Genomic DNA, 22,160 nt, shown 5'->3' with positions numbered 1-22,160 from the left:
TACACATACCCGGCAACCGACATACTGGTTAATCCACAAAGCTCAAAAACAGAGGGGATGATTCATGTCTGCTATCTAAGCTGGTCATTGTGGTGTTTCCCACAGTCAAGAGCCCAGTTGTTGTTTTACAAAGGCTTTTGGCACATAGAAGCAAGCTGATGGCGAAATGCTTTGTGTATTGTTTTGTGTTTGTGTTTATGTATTGGTTAAGTACTGTATATTGACATTCATAATTACTGCCACTTATCTGCATATAATGATGTTACGTTTAGCATCATTACGCCAGTGTGACAGTACCACAGCATAATTTTGGCATTGTCACGAGTTCTGACCCCATTGGACATTTTAGGAATTAGAGCTCTGAGATGATTGTCAGTGTCTGTCTTGCACAATGAAACCTGAAGACGCTTAAGGTGAACACATCTTTCCCATTTACCACCACCTATCTTCAGCAGAGAGTAGTGGGAAGTAACACCGGTGGCAACGTGATTTCTCTTTAAACAATTTCTGTCTAAAAAATGATGTAATATCAGAGAGAGATGTGACATTTTACAGTTTTACGATTTCAGAACAAGCACTTTGTAAGGGAGCGTGGCCAGCTTACAATTCATAAAGGTAGTTGAGGCTCAGAGAATTGAATTATTCATATAGTTACTCAAGGTCATTGTGGCAAGAAATACCTGTTTGTATATGTGTGTGTAAATGACTAAGTGGAAAGTTCTGAGGCCTGGTAGCCTAGTGGTTAATTCACATACCATATAAACACAAATCACTCTCTCTCTCTCCCTGTTTCCTGTCTGTCTATCACAGTGTTGCTGTCCAATAAAGAAAAAATGCAAAAAAAATAACTTTTGAATTTGTTAAAGATTAGAGCTTTCCTATGGTTAACCAATGCAATGGCACCTTTTACCGTGCTGTTCCTCACGTATAGCAAACCACTCACGCACAGCCTGCATAAAGGGCTGTGATCACAGTTGTTCATAGTCGACTACAGGTATCCCAACTGTATTTTAAATGTGGTATATAGTAAACAGAGTTGCATGTGAATACATTCCCACCTCTTTCACGTATTTAGATATATCTAGGACATGGTTGTTAAATGAAGAACTGCTAGCACGCACTATTTTTAATCAATGTGGTGAGGGGAAAAAGTATTTTTTTCACATCCTCAGTCTACATGTATATACAGTATACATACAGGAAGGTGACAAATTAAAGGAAAACGAACATAAGGTGTCTTAATAAGGTGTTGGGCCACCGCGAGCTGCTAGAACAGCTTCAGCGCTCCTTGGCATTGATTCTAAGTGTCTGTAGCTCTACTGAAGGGATGGAGCGCCATTCTTCCAAAAATATATTCTCTCATTTGGTGTTTTGATTGTGGTGTTAGAGAGCGCTGTCTTAACGCATCTGTCAAAAGTTGAATTGAGATTTGGTGACTGTGAAGGCCGTAGAATATCATTCACACCATTTTCATACTCATTCAGTGACTTCTTGTGCCCTATGGATGTGGATTGTTGCATTTTCATCTTGTTTCTCCACTCATTCTTCAGGTGTTCCCTTTATTTTTTCACCCGTCTGTATTAGGGATGTTCCTAATGACTAATTTCTCTGTTTAAAAGAACGAAAATTTAAATTCAGACTACTCGACTATTTCGCATAGTGTATTCGACGGTCTACTGGCCCCCTGATGTGGCAGGATATCTCTCGATGGCCAGTCCAACTATGACACAAGGTTGGTTTTCAATGTGTTAGAAATTCACAGAGAGAGCGGGGCAAGGAGGGACTGAATGAATCAATGCGCTGTGCACAGCTCTATAATGAAAAAGCAGCGCAAAACATTACGTTAGAGATCTTTTATGTTGTTATGACAAGTGTAAAAATATGTTCGATTCATTATGAAAATGTGGCGGGACAAATTAGACTGCTCCGGTCAAGTGGTTATATGGCAGTTTATTCTGACACAGCCTACATACAACCTTATGATCATTTTCTACATCAAATACTGCTGAACTGTGCTGGCTTTACGAGATGTCTTCTGTTCCACTTAACTACTTGCTTGTTTCCAACATCCAGGCCTTAGTGTGGGGGGGGGGCTGCCGTCTGCCAGGGCTGCAGTCCCAGCTAGTGGCGGGCGGCTATGTAACATCTTAGATGCAACAGTTAACCGGCATTGTATATTGATAACATTTGAATAATTAGTTTGCCTGACTAGTATTTCTGGTCCATCTAGCAAGGGTAGCAACGTATAATCGTTTAGTCGACTAATCACGCACATTCCCAATCTGTGGCGTTAAAAAGTTTTGGCATCCCTGGTCAAAATTTCTGTTGCTGTCAATAGTTAAGTGAGTAGAAGATGAACCAATATCCAAAAGACATAAAGTTAAAGGTGAAACATTAGTTTAAACAGCTAATCAGCAAGATTAGTGTAGTATTTACAAAAGTTTGGGCACCCTAAGAGATCTCAGATAACTGTTACTAAGGTCTCATACCATAATTAGCTTGTTAGGGCTACGGCTTGTTCACAGTTATCGTTAGGAAAGGCCAGGTGATGCAAATTTAGAAGCTTTGTAAATAGTCTGCTTCCTCAAACCTTGTTCCAACAATCAGCAGACATGGGTTCCTCTAAGCAGCTGTGTAGCACTCTGAAAATTACAATAACTGATGCCCACAAAGCAGGAAAAGGCTGTAAGAAGATAGCAACGTGTTTTTAGGTAGCCATTTCCTTAGTTCATCATGTAGTTAAGAAATGGCAGTTAACAGAAATGGTGGAGGTCAAGCTGAGGTCTGGAAGACCAAGACAACTTTCAGAGAGAACTGCTCGTAGGGTTGCTAGAAAGGCAAATCAAAACCCCTGTTTGACTGTAAAAGACCTTCCGGAAGATTAAGCAGACTCTGGAGTGGTGGTGCACAGTTCTACTGTGCAGCGACACCTGCATAAATATGAACTTCATGGAAGGGTCATCAGAAACGAAAATCTGTGGATAGACCTCAAAAGAGCACTGCATGCAAGACAGCCCAAGAATCTCACAGAACTAGAAGCCTTTTGCAAGGAAGAATGAGAGAAAATCCCCAAAGAAGAACTGAAAGACTCTTAGCTGCTACAAAAAGCGTTTACAAGCTGTGATACTTGCCAAAGGGGGTGTTATTAAGGACTGATCATGTTTTGTTTTGTACCCTTTTTGAAACTGTAAAAGATGGGGGTAAAAAAAGTTATCTTGCTTAAAATATTTAAAAAATGGGTCATCTTTAACTTCATGCCTTCTGGAAATCAGTTCGTCTTGTACTAACTTAGCTATTCACAGTAACAAAACTTTTGACCAGGGGTACCCAAACTTTTTCATGCTGCTGTATATTCATGTAGCTAGGTTGCGTTGGAGTAACGTCTCACCTCAGTCCAGGCAAAGAGCAGGGATTATAGCACACAGTCATGTTGCTGAGTGTGTATGTGTGTGAGCGTATTAGTCTTATGTAAGATTCTGTGTCACGAAAGCTGAGAATAGGCTTAGTCTCTCTGCTACCCGCTCTGTCTTTAATTCACATCTAATCTCCACGTCTGCTCTCCCTGCTGATGTCTAGTCAGGGCAGAGAGACCCAGTGCCATGCAGACATACTGCCCTAGTCCCTCAGGGCAGAACTCAATCTGTCCACCCTTAAGTTACTTTCCTATTCGCTGCCTATGTCAGTATCTGAGTGAGTTTGGGAGGGAGCTGTTTCAGATGACAGCTGTGATTTACAGCTACACAAAGAAAATTTTTAATGGGAATTCCATCCACAATATCAGCCACATTATTAAGGCTGCAATAGTAAAGATCTTCACACCCTCTTGATACAAGCTGAAGATTTGCCTTGTTTGTTGATCTTAAGCTGCTTTCACACGTGCACTGCGGCCCTGAAGTTTTCTAGACATTTATCCAGAGGAGTTGTATGTGTGAACGTAAATGTCCGAATTAATTGGACCGGACATTAAGCAGACTTTACCCTGCCAGCTCCCCAGTACAAAGTCCCTGTAATTGTCCATTTGACCAGTGTGTGAATGGAGAAGGTAACTGACTGGAGAATTCACAGCGAGTGAGTTGGTGTGTTGATGATGTTTCTATCCTGCCTCCTGAACGCTCCATCCCTCACCTGAACCAAACTGAGTATTTCCAGTAGGTATGAAAGCATCTCACACAGACAATTTCCCGTTATGTGCCACAAGGGTGAAAGGAGTTTATATATGAAAACGGCTTTAGTAATCACATTTTTGGGGATGTCAGGTTATGGTGACTGTCCCAGGTTAACAGAAAAGGTTTAAAAAAAATACAGACTTCTTACCATTCCTACTCTAAAGTTCTGTAGAAATTTTGTGGTGAGCTCACTGTTTGTCTGCTGCTATTTAGATTTCTCTAGAATAAAGGTTAAATCACCTTTCTCTTTTCCACCACACACTTCTTTTTGCACACACCTGCTGGTACGGTCTTTGCAAATCCAGTGTTAAACATGATAGGCCTCTTTTAACATACTGACGCACACCTTGCAAAAACTCATGCAAATTTCATGCATACTGCAAGGCAAAAGCCACAGTGCATCTTTAAAATTTGCATGTTTTAGTATTAAGAGATAAACTCACTTCAGATGCTGTAGTCCTGCAGAACTGCAGCTGTGTTAACGCCTGGAGAAACCTCTGGCATCACAAGGCAGCACAGGCCTGTTTGTCTCCAGAGGATTCCCCACAAGGAGCGGAGCTTCAAACAGAGCCTTCCCTGTTTCCACTTACACAACCGGGGCTGTTTAAAGTTGCCTCAGGGTCTAAAAAAAAAAAAAAGCCACTGCTAGCCTGTGTACACCCACACTTCGCAACAGTTCTGCTTTGTTTTATTTCTTACATGTACATATTAGTGGTTTCATTTTTGAGATGAAGGTTGAGTTAAAATGTAGCATAACAGCACTAGCCAGTTTGAAATTAAACTATAAAATCAAATTGTGTCTTAGAATTGAAGACACAGAAAGGATATGTATACCGTATTTCCCAGTTATATACTATATACTGTATTCCCCAGGAGTAGACACTGCAGATAGGTTTTGGTTTGTTGATAAATTCAACAAACATCAACCAGACTAAAAACAGAGACTGATGAAAACTTAAAGTCTAGATTTGTATCATGAACTCAGCTGTATCATGAAAATTTAGATCGGTATGAATAGTTGGGAGAGTCAGCTCAGTTTGCTTTGTTGTGTGGTGTGCTATATGATGCAGTGGTGCTTAGGTCTCATTTGAGAAAAAAATGACCTGGTTTAAAAAACAGTGAAAGCGTGTGTTGTGTGTATGATGGTAAAAGGCAATCAGATGGGGAACACCGTAATCAATTTACCATTATAGTGTGTGAATACAAATGGGAGAAGAAATATTCAGATTTTTTTTATTTTTTTTTATTTTTTTTTTAAGTAGAAGTTGTTGTACATTAGAAAATAATAGATAATTACAAGTTAAAGTCCTGCATTTAAAATTTTTGTTATGTGCACACACTGTTACGTTCCAAAAGTACATTTACTCGTGAAGAACTGTTGTGGCGCTCAATTGATTATTAATGTGTAATTGATTAAGCAGCATTTTCATGTGATTGCTGGTCCCAGTGGTGGGAAAACCAGACTACTTCATAAGCAGTTGGTGCCATTCAGGCCATTGATCATGCTGTCTGCTTTTATGTATAATGTTTGCAAAATTGCTACAGCCATCACATACAGTATCTGCATTGGAGTAAAAGCGACACTCTGAAATGAAGTTGAGTAAAAGTATTATGTCGCAGAAAGGATAAGTACTTTAAAACTTTGCAGAGTAATGTACTTTATGTCTTATGTTTTGTAAATGGTTTTCCGAATATTGTTGCAGAGACATCTCCACAACCTAGTACGTAATAACATTTGGCAAACACATACACATTGTGGACTACAAAATATTTTGCAAGGAAATTTATGGACACCTTTTCTCCTTAATTAAACACTAGATAAAGGTGTAGAGAGAGGAATGGTGTACAACAGAGGTCTGGGCTACACATGTTGTAGACGAGGTTCAGCATTGTGAAGTTTTATTACGATACAACACTGGCTAAGAATCGATACCCAATTTCAAATGACTTCCCCTTTTTACAGGAAATTTCTCAGCATGCCACTTGGGTGTCAGGCTTTTTGTTTTCATTCCTTTTCCATTAACCAGTTTCATTTCCACAATTTTATAGGCTGATCTGTACACACGGTCAGAGAAGAGACACCTGAGTTTACTTTGGAAAGTCTTTGTGGTTTGGATGTTGCAGCGAACGGCGATGAGGAATGGCTTTGACCAGTTATAAAGCCTCTGAAGTGCACACGCTTACTCTGTTAAAATATGTAAAAGTAAAAATGTAGGGTGAAAATATAAAAAAAAAAAAAAAAAAAAAAAAAATTGTGACATAAAAGCCTGGTTTCTTCATACTTGCTTTTCTAGAGATCACAAAAGAGATACTTTATCACCCCATGTCTAATATTGCTCCAAATATTTTAGACTATCTTGCTAATTTTAGAAGCGCCAGAAGGCATTTCTTCTTATTAGTTAGTAAATGCCAAATTTGGCACAAACCTCTGTACAGTTATTTCCTCGGGCTCCAAGTGAACTGAAGAATTTCTGTGGGTGTAGAGAGGTCGCAGGAAACACTCCTCCCATGTCAAATGTTGTCTCGAGTATTGCATGTTCAGCAAAAAGAAAAACAGTACGGAGACAATGAACATGAGGAGACTGCATACTCTGAGTGGGAACGTGTATCCCCTGTACTTACATGGATTTCCTCTGGTGGTTCCAGTTTTCTCTCACAGTCCAAAGACATGCAAGGTGAACTGAAAACTCGGAATTGCCCATGGGTACGATTTATAATAGAATAGTTTTGTGTCTGTATGTGTTGGCAGGGGTGTGATAGACTGGCTACTTGTTCAGGATGTACCCCGCCTGTTAAAACAGTGTGAGCTGGGAAAGGCGATGGCCCCCTGCAACCCTGCAGTGGACGAGCACGTATAGGTAATAGATGGATGTATGGATGAATGCCATTTTTGTGTGACAGCAGCCACACACAAGGGGGCCAGAAATACATCTTTGATTAAAAGATCTCATTCCTATGCACCCATATTAGCAGTTAAATGTAGTTTTTTTTCTCTGTACTGTATATGTGGAGCTAGCAGGGATAACAGTGAAATTTGGACCCGTTGCATTCTGTAATTTCAAATGGATTTAATTGTATTGAAATAGCGTGACGAAATAGTTTTAAATTTAAAGATGAGCACGTTGAGCAAGCTTGGATGTCATCATGTGACCTAAGTGTAAAAATGAAAACTAGGAAAAAGCCAGTTAGTGGACCTTAGAGATTAAGTTGTCACGAGTGTTTTCCCATGTTCAGATGCATTGAAATTAAACTTGGAAAGTCTGGAAGGTCTTCCAGACCCCTGGAGGTCCCTAGACTCTGCTTTGAGAACCACTTCTCCTTTGCTTTAGGCCAAAGTGTAATAACAAACATTGTTCATCCCTTTGGCTTCAGCAAATAATCAAGCCAGTTGTCTGCTGAACCATGCTCGTACACACATCCGCTGTGTCAACATTAAAGTGCTGCATTGACACTGCAAGGAATATGTGAGGGTTTTTTCTCAGATTCATCAGTGGTTTGTCATGAAGATGAAGCAATATTGTGGTTACTCATTCGTCTTGTGCCCTGTTATGGTAAACACATGGTAATGAACTAATCATAACTGTTTTACAGCAGATAGTGATCATTTCTATCAGTGTCTAGATGATTTACTTTACTGTGACAAAATGAGTCACTTGTTCACTTTCCCTATTCACATTTTCTCAGCCATTCTCAACTTTGACCCAAAAACAATCCCACTTTTTTTTTTTTTTTTTACATTGAGATAGCAGTTGCCCCATTTCACTGGCATCCCTATCAAGGTTCAGTGCGGTAATGAGACAGAATAAGGTCAAGGGTCAGTGTATGTAAATATTGTAATTATAGAATCATAATTTAATGATAAAAAGTGCAGGGTATAGAGATTAAACACAGTGTGAAAACTATCCGGTTTATCTGAAAACAAGCTCTGCAGCCTCACATGCTTCCTGTTGGGGTCATGCATAAGGAAGTAGTTTAGGTAGGTTAAAGTGTAGAATCTGAATCTGAAGCTGAGTGTGGAGTCGCACAAGCTTTAATCTTCTTACATGAAGTCCCAGTCAGGCTAGAGGGAGTTATTAATTCCACTGTTTTTCCCTTATCTGAACCCAGAGAAAATCTACAAACAAGCCCTACAGTGAAATTTTAATGACAGGACTAAGTGTGATCACTGTGCAGTTTGAATACCCCCCCCCCCCCGAATTCTGCAACAATAGAAAAAGTTTTTTAGCACTCAATCCCTGTATTAGCTCACTCAATAGCTGTTTTTTTTCCTACGGAGTAGAACAAGAAGAAATCAAAGGGTATTTGCAGCATGACTAGTGTGTTGTCTTGTTTGTTTGTTTTTTACAAACATTTTACTCAGATTGTCTTAAAAGTTAATATCAACTCTGTTAACCTCTAGATCACTGAGAAAACAGCTCCAGAAGACCCTTATTATAAGGTGAATTGGACTGAATTAGATGCTTGTGTTTTAACACACATCAGGTCAGGTCACAGTCACCCTGTTTTAAGCTGCACTTTTAGTAGCAGTGTGGGAGCCAAAAGAAAGGTTGTCTTATTGTATTTTTTCAATTTTGTGATTTACAGTCTCAACCCATTCAAGCCAAAAAGAAAAACTAAAGCCAGCACTAGTACAAACTTTTACTGGTCAAGGCTTAATGTTGGTGCTCACCTCTTAAAATTGGAATAAATACTAACATTCTTACTGTCTCCAAATGTTGTCCACGGAAAAACAACCAAAGATGAGGGAAACTAGTTATTATTTTGTAATTTGCAAATATATGTGGGAGATCTGACAATGAACCTTAAAAAAACATACTTTGTTGAGTAGTTACTAGCTGGTTTATTCAGTTTACTGCCCTCACACTGGCGGCCCAGGGTTTCCATTACCATGGGGGTCAGTCATACTACAATTTGCTACATGAACTTTTAATATTGTAAAGCACTTTTGATGAATCTGTGAAACTATGTCATGTTTTTACCTACCCGCCACAGTCTTTCCTTTTCTCTCTGACATCTGCCGCTGTGCTGATTGTGCACAGACGTGTTAACACATTTGGTTGGTCACAAACCAAAATGTGCTCACACTCACATTTGTTAACACATTTGGTCACAACCAAATGTGTTAACTAAAATACTTCTCAGTTTCAACATCACATGCTCGATGACTGATTAGTCCTCACATGTTTTTTTTTTTCAAAACTTTGCAATCTTGACCAGAATTTCCCTAACACTATTGCAATAATGGGGAATTTAGTTTGTTATTTGCTACTATTCATGCATTCTCTGGAAGTATAATTTCACTGGTTGTAGTTTTTTTAAAATCACTGTCTCGTTATTCAGAAAATACCATAAATACACAGTAATTTGTCCCAGTGATGTAAACAAACAACAGGGCCTCAAAATCACAGTAACAAGGAAAAAACAGGATAATAAGTGTCGACCTCGGCCCAGGCCCATGTCAAACAAAATAAACCAGACTTCGGAGAAAAAATTTTTTAATTCGTAGTTAATGATCTAGATCTGCCCCAAAATTTAAAGGCTTCTGCCCTGGCCCATGCCCCATCCCTCCACCAAGTTCGGTGCAAATCGTTTCAGTACTTGTCAGTACGATCCTGCTGACAAACAAACCAACAAACAGACACGGGTGAAAACATAACCTCCTCGGTGAAGATAATAAAGTATAAATATTGTTATAGAAAAAACTCCATTTCGTACTTTGAAAGCTGTAACTGTAGCTTGAAGTGAGGCAGACATCCTTGTTTTTCACCCAGCTCTTGTTTCTGCAGTGCTTTCAGGTGTTTGTTTTTTTTTTTTTTTTTTTTGTTTTTTGTTTTTCAATGTTTGTTTTTCAATGGCAATGGCAAGAGCGCCCAACAGAGGGCACTCCTGGCATTGGTTCCAGCATCAGGAGGAGGAATCTGAGGCAGCGGCACAGTGACGTCATTTAGCAGCAGGGCAGGGCTGCACTGGAGGAGGCACCCAGAGGTGGTGAGGGCAGCAGGTGATTCCTCACGTTTCCCCTCCCTGGTGAGCGATTCGTTTCCCAGACCTCCCTGATCCCCAAATTTGACCTTTCATCCATCAGGTCTTATTAATGTTAGACTACAACAAGACGGTGCATTTCGCCAGCAATTTTGTGTCCCTACTGTCGCACAGTCCTGCTGACTTGGTAGTAAATGCGATGTGTCACTGTGGTCATTTTCCATATGTGGCTCAGATGCTGTTTGGAGTCACGCCGCTGTGGCAGCCAGCAAGATACACTAACAGAAAAATCATTTGCTGCTAACTGACACCGGCCTTGTGTGTGTGCGTGAGTGCGTGTGCGGGTGTGTGCCTGCGTGAGTGAGGGAAAAAGTGCTGACTCTCCTTGATATACGGTCTGGCTTTTTTTTAAAGCATTGGTTTTGAGAGAGAGAGAGAGAGAGAGAGAGAGAGAGAGCGCTGAAAGTGCCGGCAGAGTCCTAGAGTTGCACAGCAGTCCCCACTTCCTGTCTACCACCCTGCCTCTGACACACACACACACACACACACACAGTGGTGTTTGTTACACTTACATAAGAGCAGCAGAGGTTTAGGAATTAATATCACATCAGGATCCTCCCGCATCATCTCTTGTCCATTTATCTGCTCTGTCTGTCTCTCTTTGTCTTCACCTTTCTATTTTAGTCTTTCTCCGTCCATTTTCGTCTCCTTTGCCGGTATTTTGGTGGGCATCTGATTCGCTTTGCCTCCATAATTGTATTTTTTTTGCTGTTTCTTCCTTTGTTCTCTTTCCCTTTATCACTCTGTCAGCGTCTCTGTCTTTTCCTCTCGCTATCTCCCTCTCATCAGTCACTTCAAAAGCTGTTGTCGGAAATGGGAATGAGACGGGAAGCAGCGGAGAGAGAGCGAGTGATGGGAAGCACAAGGGCCAGAGTTTTTTCAGGGAAAACTTGAGACCCTGACAGACTGAGAACAACAGCTTGAAACCTAGTAGACTATGATACACATACATATTATACACACACATGCATCACCTTTGTGTGTCAGTAATCTTCATTCCAGTGGAAAGTTCTATACTAGTTATGCATGCATTACCATGTTAGATTAAAGTTTGATTTACCAGTGCTACACCAGGGGCTTCAGAACCGTTTCTCTCGCTTTTTTTTTTTCTTTTTGCTTTTTTTTTTTTTTTTTTCAAGTTTGTTTTTATCTGTGGTTGTAATGGATGTTGTTGGAAGCAGCAGGAAGGTTGAAAAAAAGATGGCGCTGCTTAGATTCTGGGTCAGGGAGCTTAGACTGGGTCCTGGGATTTAACTGTGTTGTGTGTAGCCTGGTTAAGGTCTCGAAAATATGACCAAACAGTGTTACTGTATCTTGAAAAGGACTGCAATTTGCTGGGAAAAAAAAAAAAAAAAATCTTGTTCTTTAGTGCTGTCATTTGTCATATTCTGGTGTGATTTTTAAAATAATTTTTAGCTACAACAACTATCAACATAAATCATATTGAACACTCACAAAACTATCAAATCCCGATTAGATATGACCAACTCAGAGGTGTGAGAAAGTTAGATAATGACCATTAATGTCTCTTTGAATCTGCAGACATTAAACCCCCGAGCAAAACCCCTACCTGCTCATGTGGAGCCTTTTGTTTATTGACATTAGAGGACACAGGTTCTGATGGAGAAATTTGTGAAACTGAATGAAGGTCCAGCAAGATCATTGCTTTTGAAGCAATATAATAGTTAATTATGATTACTGGTCCTTTTGATCACAGAAGTCACTCATTAGCTGCGTCCGGAATACAGAGAATCCTTTATTTGAAAGGGGTTTTAGATTGTGAACCAAAGACTTTTTACTCTCTTGATAACATGCTTATTATACTAGTGCTTTATGTAAATCATATGTCTTATTTTGCAAAATGACTCCTCATTGCTTGTTGGACTTTCAAAGAATGACATTTGCTTTAAACCTGGACGTAAGTCACTCACGTGTCTATTGATGTCATCCCCGCAGGGCTTCCTGATTGGTGCACGGCCAGAAAATGCGTGCGAGCCCATCGAGCCCCCTCCAAGGGACAACCTGACAGGCGCCTTCATCGTCCTCATCAAGCGATTTGACTGTAACTTTGACATCAAGGTACTCACTGGTTGGTGTGTGTGTGTGTGTGTGTGTGTGTGTGTGTGTGTGTGTGTGTGTGTGTGTGTGTGTGTGTGTGTGTGTGTGTGTGTGTGTGTGCTTGTGTGTGTGCTTGTGCGTGTGCGTGTGCGTGTGCGTGCGTGCAGTTATGTTAGCAACTGGAACACACCCTTAATCAACCCCAAACATATCTAGTTTTAATCTAAATATAACTATTTTAACTTCATATCTAAACTTAACCACTTAAAAATGTGTATATATAAACATAACCAAAACAGACTGACCAAAAATATGTGCAGCATCATTGGTACAATAAATTATGGCCCTTCTATTTCACTTGTATTTCACTGACAGGCGTCCAATGCTAGTTTAGTGCAAGAAGGTGCGAATGCCGTTTTAGTGCACAGCAACACCTAGAAATAGTTAAAAACATCATTTATTTCAGCAGCTGTTAATTTCTAAGGGCAAGCTGCCAAAAATAATGAAAGTGTGTTTGAGGTACTGTACACTGATGTGTGGTGCCTCATACTGCATTTATGTCAGTAGGTGGTGTCTCAGAGTTAGATTCACTGAAACTCTTAGATCGACTTGTTGGGACGGGAAAACAGGAAGAGGCCATTTCCCTAAACACGATTTCCTGCATAAGAATCTGTGTCACTCTACTGCCTCTCTTTTCTTTTTCACCCACTGCTGCATTTTTGTATGAGATGCTGAAAGTTTTGTTTGCCTAATAAGTCACTGAAAGCGGCTGAATTAGTCGCTTGACTAATGGAGAGAGCAGCTCTCCATTAGTCAAGCGACACGTCCGGCCATGTGCGGCACAGAAAGAGAAGTGGCCGTGTAGCCACGTCCATCACTGGAGAGGACAAGATAGATGCTGTCAGAAGAAGACCAAGGACAAAAGGAGAGCAGTAGTAATCGTGTGGCTGTGTCTGTGACATGCCAATGGGGAAAAAAAAGCAGAAAAAACCTGACCAACCAACGCTAAACCACACACAGTGGCTATAAAGTAACCCGGAGATTTTAGAGGAAATGGGTCTTGGCAGGGGCAGTTTTGAAGGAAACACAAGGCATTATTTTTAAGTGAAGAGTGAAAATTACTATATCAGTTTCAGTGCCTCTGTAATGTCAAAATACAGCGCAGACATGAATATTTATCATCAACAGCTGATTGAGAAGGCTGATTTCTGCCAGAAGTTATTTGACTTTTGGCTCAAGTTCAACTCCTTGGAAATCAGCAGATGATTCCAGGTGAAGTTCTTCTGTTGTTTTTTTTTTTTTTTTTTGGTCTCCCCACTTTGACACTTGAAGAAAGTTTTGCTCATGGACTCAGTAAAGTGGAGATAGGAATAGAAAGGAGGGAGAAGGAGTAAGGTAGAAAGGGAAGGAGATGAGGTGAGAAAAGAGAGCCAGGATTAAGAGAGGGAGAGCAGAGATGAGTAATAGGGTGAAAGAGAGGAAAGCATGCAACCTCTTGGCATCTCTCTCTTTGCCTCTTTCCATCTCTCTGTCTCTCGCTCTCATACTTTTTAGCCTCACCTTTTCCCTCTGTACCTTCCGGTTTGCCTCCCATGTTCATTCATGCTCACATTTACTGTCTTTCTTTCTTTTTAATTCTATTTTATTTGTCTTTTTTTTTTTTTTTCTCAACTCTGTTGTAACTCTGGAGCAGCCATGCAGCCATATAAGGTCTTAATGCATCACACGCACTCATAGAAACATGACTTAACCAGAGTCCGCTCCACATAGCTATGTGTCAGACAGACACGCAATATATATACAAAGTGCAGACACACACACAACACTCTTTGATCTATGTCAGATTTGCCATTTAACCTTCTGCAAGGAGCAGCTTTGACCTGTCAAACTTACTGTGATTTACTTTTTGCTGTGCTCTAGTGGCATTTTGGGTGTAATCTTGATGTCGACCAATTAATCACTTTGGCCGTTTAACTGGCGACGATAGGACTTTTTCTAATCGGCAGAACTTTGGTTGATGGCTGCGCTACCTCCACCAGTCACTTGTTCTTGCAGTTTTTCTCAAAATAGCACATGAACACTATAGTGCATGTCTCACAAGTGTCTACTTTAAAAGTAAACTTTCAGGCCAAATTGGGTAGTTGTTTTAGTCTGCTATCAAGTAAGAAATGGTAAACACCTGCATCTTTAGAGGTTGATTGAAGTTGATTACATTCTTATTTTTCATATAATCACACATTTAAAATTTACTTTTTTTGGTGGCTGGTTAGACTGAGAAATAACTTAAGACACACTCCAATATTTTGGAGTTGACCCACGAGCCAGAGTAGATATTTCCCAGCTCTTTTTCAATTAAAGTAAAATTAACACGATATTCCTTAAAGCCCTGTTGATTCCTGCTGAAAATAGGATGATGGTATTTGTCCTCCCACCTCGTCTTCTCTCAGGCCTTGCTGTGTTTGTGTGTCATCTTCTGGGTGTAATGTGACAAGTAAACTTTTTTTTTTTTTTTTTTTTAAATCGCTCCTCACACCATCTGCTCTTGTGAGAAAGGTGATTGCATGGTCAGATGTTGTAAGGCAACAACTTTTTAACAGCAGATTTTAAAATTACAGACTGCAGCAGGTAGAACTTTGTTGACTATAGTCCAGAAATGTTTGGTTATTTTTCTAATTTGGATCTTTTGCAGTGTTTTCACCAATCCATGTGTTGTGAGAACTGAACACCACATTCTTAGAGGGTGCTCGTTCATTCCAGATTCTATGGTAAAAAAAACGTGTCTCTCTTTCTTGCTTTCTTCCACATGGTGCCGCCACACATACTGTACATGTTAGTGTCTATCGCTTGCCGCTCGTCCCATGGGCTCTACGTTGAGATGATTTCATGTAGGAAAGTAGCTCCTCTAGGCTCTGAGAAAGTTTTATAAATATTAAATCATCATGGATTAAAAATTCATAATAGTGGGCTGTACAGAGGCCTAGTGGTTAAAATGCAAAACATGTAAGCGGTACGTCCCCGTTTGGATCTGGTGGGGGATCCCTCTCTTCTTCTGCATTTCCTGTCTGAATCTCTACAGTCACTGTCAAAATAAAGACAAAATGCCCCCCCCCCCCAAAAAAATCTTTTTTTAAAGTGACCTCATTTGCTGTCAGATGTGTCCTTTGTCCTTTGAATAGTTTCACAGCTATGTCTTTGTAATGGCCCTCTATCGGGAAAATACTTTGGGCCTGCAGGGGATTTACTTTTGTTGCAGTACTGCAGTTGGCCACTGGGATAAATTGGCAGCAGGGCATGTTCCATGTGCCAAATGTGGCACTCTTAACAAAACCATGTGTTTACTGCTTATATTTAAACTTCTCATCAGCACTTATAAAGATCATTGCTTAAGCGGGTAAATAAATGCTGGTGTAAAAATAATTCCGATAAACCTGGAGTTTGAAAGTGGGCATGAAACTTTACCTTGGCTGAAGTGTGTGTGTGTGTCAGGGAGGGTGTGTTTTAGTGGTATCTCCTTTACAATCTCTCTTTTTTTCCCCTCGCTCTCTCCTCACGCCCTGTCCTTGATTTTCGACTTCCTCCCCTCAGTCTCCCCTATAGTACACATACATACACACACGCACAAAAGCGCGCACAACACACACACCTCTCTCTCTCTCTCTCTCTCTCTCTCTCTCTCTCTCTCATGGTCTCTCTCTCTCTCTCTCATGGTCTCTCTCTCTCCCTCCCATGGTCTCTCTGTGAGGTCTGGCTGTGCAGTCTGACTTCTGCCTCTGGCTAAGTGATTGCTGATATCTACAGACATCAGGGCATGAACACACACGTATACAGTTGTCTGTCTGTCTCTCTCTCTCTTTCTCTCTCTCTCTCTCTCTTTCTCTCTTTAACACAACTCTACCCTTTCTTCTGACTCTTTCTCCCTTTGGCAGTCTTTGTCTTTTTTTTCTTATCCTTGCTGTTGTCTGTCTGTTTTTGTCTCTCCCTGCCAATCACACACACTAGTTTTGATGCTAGCATTCAGCTGTCTACTTTGATTCCCACACTCTCTCTCTCTCTCACTCACTCACTCACACGCACACAAACGCACACGCATAAGCACACGACTGCCTTGACTCAGTCAAGATGGAATCTATTATTCCTTTGTTTCCCTGCAGCTTCTGGAGGGTACTGAGCCTGGATAAGAGGGAGGGTGTGTGCGTGTTGTGTGTGTGTGTTTGTGTGGTGTGTGTGGTGCAGGGGTGGCAGCCCCAAAGTGCCTTCTGTTTCGTTCCATTGCCGTTCATTTCTTTCTGTCTCTCCTCAGCCTCCTCTATATAGTATTTAGCCATTATCATCCAGTGAGCAGCAGCACTGCAGATTTTTAATGGATCGATGGCCGTAATGGGCAATAAAACGGACACTCACCCACTTAACCCTCCGTCAAGTGTCAGCACCTCCACTCATGGAGTATGAGTGTGTGCGTGAGAGGGAGTATGCACAAGAAAGGGTGTTTGAGTGTGTTGCGATAAGACATGACGGAGAGGGGGTTGGATGTCGAGAGAGAGAGAGAGAGTGTTGGAGATTGGGAGGGGAGACCCAGATCAAGTGAAGGAAGTGAGAGAGAGAGAGAGAGAGAGAGAATTCCTCTGTGGACGTCCCTTTTAGAAAACAAATCTCCAGAGAGAGAGGGTTTGCACTTCCTGTATACAAGGATTCTTTTAGGTGGTGATGGTGGTGGGGGGAGCCTCTCATTGGTGACCTTTCTGACCTTTCTGGGAGGGGAGAGGGGGTGGACGGGAAACCCGATACCCTTCCCCTCCCCTCTCCCTCCCACAAACCTCTCCGTGTGCCTCCCTTCTTTCTTTGCAAGATTCTTTGCAGCCTGTCTGTCCCCCTGATGCCCCCCAGTAACACACACACTGAGACAGGCAGGTCTACATACATTTAGGCATAATGTCCTATCTATGTAACATGCACTCGGCATGCCGAGCTCTGTGTAACCACGTTGTTCTCGCTTTTCTTACTCTTATGTGCGGATTTTCACTCATTCAGTCTCTCTCTGCTGCCCTCTATCTGTCATTGTTTTCAGTTTCCCTCTAGATTTCATCTTCCTGTCTTTTCTGTACACTAGTTCCATTGATTCAACTGTGACTAAATGTGTAATGGGGGAAGTGAAAACAACTTTAAAACTCCATCCGCGAATATGTTTCCTCTTCTGTTTCTTTTGAGTGATTATGTGGCTGTTTACAGTTGCCAGTTTATTAGGAACACCTACCTAAACCTAATGCAGTCTAATACAACATCTCTTTAAATCACATTTATTGCAGGACTGTATTAGTTCTAGCTAAGTGTGCTAAATAATTTGGTAACTGAGTTTGCTGTATTACTTTTTAAACTGAACCTATGTAAGCAGCCAGTGTGGCTGCAAAATGACAAATATGGGGTAATGCTAAATGCTAAAACGTAGTGTCACAATAGCACAAGTAGAAGAGGGTCATAAGGTCATCAAAGTGTAGTGTTGTGGTGTATTGTGTAAAATCACCAAGTGGCAAGTAGAGATGACAACTTTTTGTCTGGTAAAGGGCAATTCAGGCTAAACATTCAGTCTGGTGTAAATGCCAAGTCTCCCATCAGGAAGCTGCAACCGTCCAGTTGAGGGGACGCAGCTTAGGGCACCACAACATTAAACCATCCTCCCATTCCAAAACATTTACCAGAAGAGTTCACTGTAACACTGATCAGCTATGACATAGACTTGAGCGTGACGGATAAAAAGGCCCGGCCAAAATAACAAGAAACTGCTTATAATGGTTTTGGGATAATTTGAGCACAGACAACTTCATTATTCATGTTTAAAAAAGATGATCCCCTCAGGAAAAATGTTGATCGCAATCAAAAATGTCCCTGTTGATTTAAAAAAAAAAAATCATATAATGCAATTTATACTGGAGTGACATTGTTACAAGAACACTGTGTGGATAATTCCAGGCAAAATATATTTGATTATTACTTATGAAAAGTTTAAACATGTGTATCATAAGTTTTCAATTAAAAGCTGGTATTCAAATACTGGAATAACAAAGATCAGTGTAGAAAAGGAGGAAAATTAAATTACTTGTAAAAGGCTCACATTGTTAATTCAATATACTGGGCAATGCCCCAGCATCAATACTGACAAAATAATGGAAATTAGAAATAAAGGCTTCCTTTTAATAACTACCTGGTTCAGATGAGGTAATAAAAGACACTAAAGGACACTATTTGTGAATTTTACATATGTACTTGAACCTATATTCTTGTAAAAAAAAAAGTAATTTCCTCTTCAATTGCGTCCTGGAGCTCTCCTGCAAATTTAGACCTTGTATGTTTCTCGTATTTATTACAAACAGAAGGAGGTGATAAAAACCCCAAATGGATCATAAATCAAAATCAAGCATGAGGTTGGCTGTGATCAGTCTTGTGAGTGCAGGCAGTGAGGCTATATTAAGTAGCTAGATGTTGCGTGTAGGCAGACTTGCTAGCACATGTTTTAACTTTTATTCGTTGCTGTACTGACTACTTTTGTAGTAGCTTAATTTTTGTAATTTTCTGTTCAGCGCAAATGACCCATTTTGAGTGGAAACAGGCGGCAGGAAGCAAAATATGGCGCATGACAGGTTACAAGGTGCCATCGACTGACAGCTGATCCATCCAATTCAAATGTTGCTGCTGGAATACAGTGAAGGAGGGAAAAAAGCGCCAGAAAGATGAGGGTTAAAATCCCTCAGCTTATCTTGAGGTGTGGTCTTGCAAGGTTCCCTCTTCTCTGTTTAATTATCACCAAATCACACATGTCTGAAAAGATGGCGACGAGTTAGGAGTGGTTAGGAGGGCTTTTTTTTTTTCAGAAACATTAAAATCTGTGCAGTCAGAAAAATCAACTAGTGTGTTTTTGCTTTTACCAGCCGCAGCCGAAGTTGGTCGGCGTTTGCTCTGCTGGCTGGTAATTTCCCATCTAACCTTGCTGTGTGGCCTTTTTATACTGCAGTGACCTCACAGCCCCCAAGCTACACACACACACACACACACACACACACACACACACACACACACACACACACACACACACACACACACACACACACACACACAGGCCTCAGTCTTTATTCAAACAATGATCTAGCTTCCTGCACATGCTCACTCATCCTGTCTTATGACAGGGTATGACTATGGCTGACTGGATGTATGACTAGCTCGTGTGTGTGCGTGCGTGTGCGTGTGTGTGTGACAGAGAGAGAGAGAGAGAGCGAGGGAGAACGCAATAGCGATATCTCATGTGGCTGTGTCTTTTTCCAGAGCTGTTGTGGCAATAAACAGCTCAGCATGCTCCCTTTGGCCTATAAGGCACACACACACACACACACACACACAAACGCTTGTCCTGTATGTATGCATATGCACATACTGTGAAACACACAGTAGTCAGAAATACTCTTGATTACAGATCAAATCATCTCTTTATCCAAATACTTAAAACATAGTATCCTATGATTTGGCCACATGCACTAAAGTAATTGGTGCTATCTCACTTTTATCACACTCTTAGTTGTATGTAAAACTTTATTCATGCAGCAAAATCAAAGTTACAAATGAATTAACAGTTACAAAAACACAATAAAGCACTTGATTAAATATTAAAATCAAAGACCGGAAAAAGTTGTTAAATAGTAACAAGGGACAAGGAAGCATCATTAAAGTATGTTATAATTATTGTTAGTACAAATATAGTCTCTTTTGCACACAGAAATATGTTGCATGAATTGCAGTTGTGCTAAGTTATTAGTGTACGCGGCTCCTCCCTGGAGTTTGCAGTTTTATTGAACTCTTTATCTAATCAGCTGTCTGGACCTTGAAACTAAAACCCAGCGCGGCTCTGCACCGCATTCCTCTGAAACACAGAGGAGAGAGAGGAGAGAAAGGAGGGAGGGTGGGATGAAGGAAAAGAAGGGAAATGAATGAGCCAGAGGGGAGGGAGAGACTAAAGGCGGGAGGGTGGAAAAATCAGAGAAGGGGCTGGGCAGAAGTTGGCAGCGAGGGTGAAGTAACAAGGGTAATGAGGGCAGAGAGGAGGTTAAATTTAGAGAAGGAGTAGGTAGGGAAGAGGAAGAGAAAAAAATAGGAGAGCTGGGAGGGAGGGGAACAGAGGAGAGAAAAAGAGGGGAGGAGAAATAAAAGAGGAAGGGTGGCAAGAGGAGGAAAAAGGGTGGGAGGAGGAAGGTAGGGGTGGGGTAGGGCGGGAGAGAGAGGGTGGGAGGAGGAAGGTAGGGGTGGGGTAAGGCGGTGGAGAGAGGGTGAGGAGACGTGAGGCTGAATGAGAAGATGAGGGCAGAAAAAAAGGCAAGAAATGGGAGACAAACAGTTAAGGGGGGGGGGGGGGGAGAAATCAGGACTTGATTGGGAGCTGCTGAGATCCACACAGCAGAGGAGCAGAAGAAGGCTCACCTGTATCTGATAGAGTGTAGGAAAATGCTGAACCACTGGATGTGTGCTTGTCTTTTCCGTTTCCAGCCCTCCAAACAGCCTTCTGATATGTAAAAACAAACCAAGCGCTTCACACGTTTTGTAATCTTATTCCCATTAAACCCAAGAAGTTGTATTTTAGGGAAAAATAAATAAACTTGACACGATTTGTTTTGAAGAGAGAGAGCAAGGAGACGGATATGGTGGAAAAGTGGCAGGCGGAGAGGATGGAAGAGGAAGAAGAGAAAGAGGATCAGTAAGGGTAGAGGTCTTCACAGGACCAAAATGTTGGATCTGTGGTCGAGTCGACCAGGTCCTAATAGGGAGAAAACACCATCATCATCCCCATGGCAGCCATGTAATCAATATAATGATACAATAATAACAAGCAGCCGCGGTCAAAAAGAACAATAATAATAATAATGCCACAGGCTCCACACTGATCATTTTTACACCCTGAGCTTCACGGGACAGGAGTGTGCGCCAAAAATGGATCGGAAAACAGATGAAAGAGGAAATAGAACTTTGCGTTAGAGGAGAAAGAGGAGAGGCAGGGAAGACAAGTCGAGGTTTTTTTAGCTGCAGCACTGCATGAGGAGGATGTGCAGTGTTGGCAGCAGATACACACAGACACAGTGGCGATGCAGCAATAGTGATGCTATCAGCAGTCCCTGTCCACACTGCCACTCTTACCGATCCTACTATCGGAGTCACAGTCAGTCATTTTTCTCATAAAAAGATGAGTTGAATAATAATTTCCTGGCATCATCTAACTTAAGACATAACATTTTGGCATGATGAGTTTTTAACAGGTTATATTCATGAGAAAAAGTGCTATAGAGCAACAAGACACAAATGCAGATTAAACTGAAAGGTTTGTTGTGCTGTGTTCATGCTCTTTTTGGGATTCAAACGGTTAAGTCCAGCACCAGTGAGTGAGGCAGCTCCAGGTGGCACCGTTTACACACCTCCAGTCAACTGCGAACCATTCGAGTCAGGTCTCGCACACATAAATTCGTGCACACACAAGCGCGCACACACAAATATCGATAGTGCAGTGACCTGTAGTGGAAAACTACTTCTACTAAATACTGTTGTTTTTCCATTGTACGGGAAGCTGCTCGACACGAATACAAGGTGCAGTGCTGTCGGCCTGCTAGCAGCTTCAGCCTTTTCGCTGAAGGGCACGTAAACTTTAAAAAAGCCCCAATGTACTTAATGCTCAAGTTCAGCAGGTTTGTTTTGGACAAAAAGGACGTGCGGAAAATTTCGACTGTAGCAGCAACTTCGCTTGCGTTCGGCCGCCCCGCCTGTCTGACTCTGAAGTTTGCTTAAACATAATACTGAAACAGTTACGAGATTAATAAATTAGTTGATCGATCGCCAACAGTTTTGGTAATCTAGTAATCCCCTGAGTAA

General features: G+C 41.2%; 1 protein-coding gene across 1 annotated transcript in view; it reads left to right on the top strand.

The window, feature by feature from the left end:
- rnf13 (ring finger protein 13) overlaps nucleotides 1-22,160 on the top strand; it is a 43,282-nt gene that overhangs the window by 5,078 nt on the left and 16,044 nt on the right. Inside the window, exon 4 of the mRNA XM_040129113.1 lies at nucleotides 12,165-12,287. Coding sequence (XP_039985047.1) covers nucleotides 12,165-12,287 — 123 coding nt within the window. The remainder of the gene's footprint in view (nucleotides 1-12,164; nucleotides 12,288-22,160) is intronic.

This window comes from Xiphias gladius, chromosome 6 (genome assembly GCF_016859285.1).
Source record: "Xiphias gladius isolate SHS-SW01 ecotype Sanya breed wild chromosome 6, ASM1685928v1, whole genome shotgun sequence".
NCBI classification, from domain to species: Eukaryota; Metazoa; Chordata; class Actinopteri; order Istiophoriformes; family Xiphiidae; genus Xiphias; species Xiphias gladius.
The sequence above is the reverse complement of the archived record's forward strand: the minus strand, read 5'-3'. Positions and strand labels throughout refer to the sequence as shown.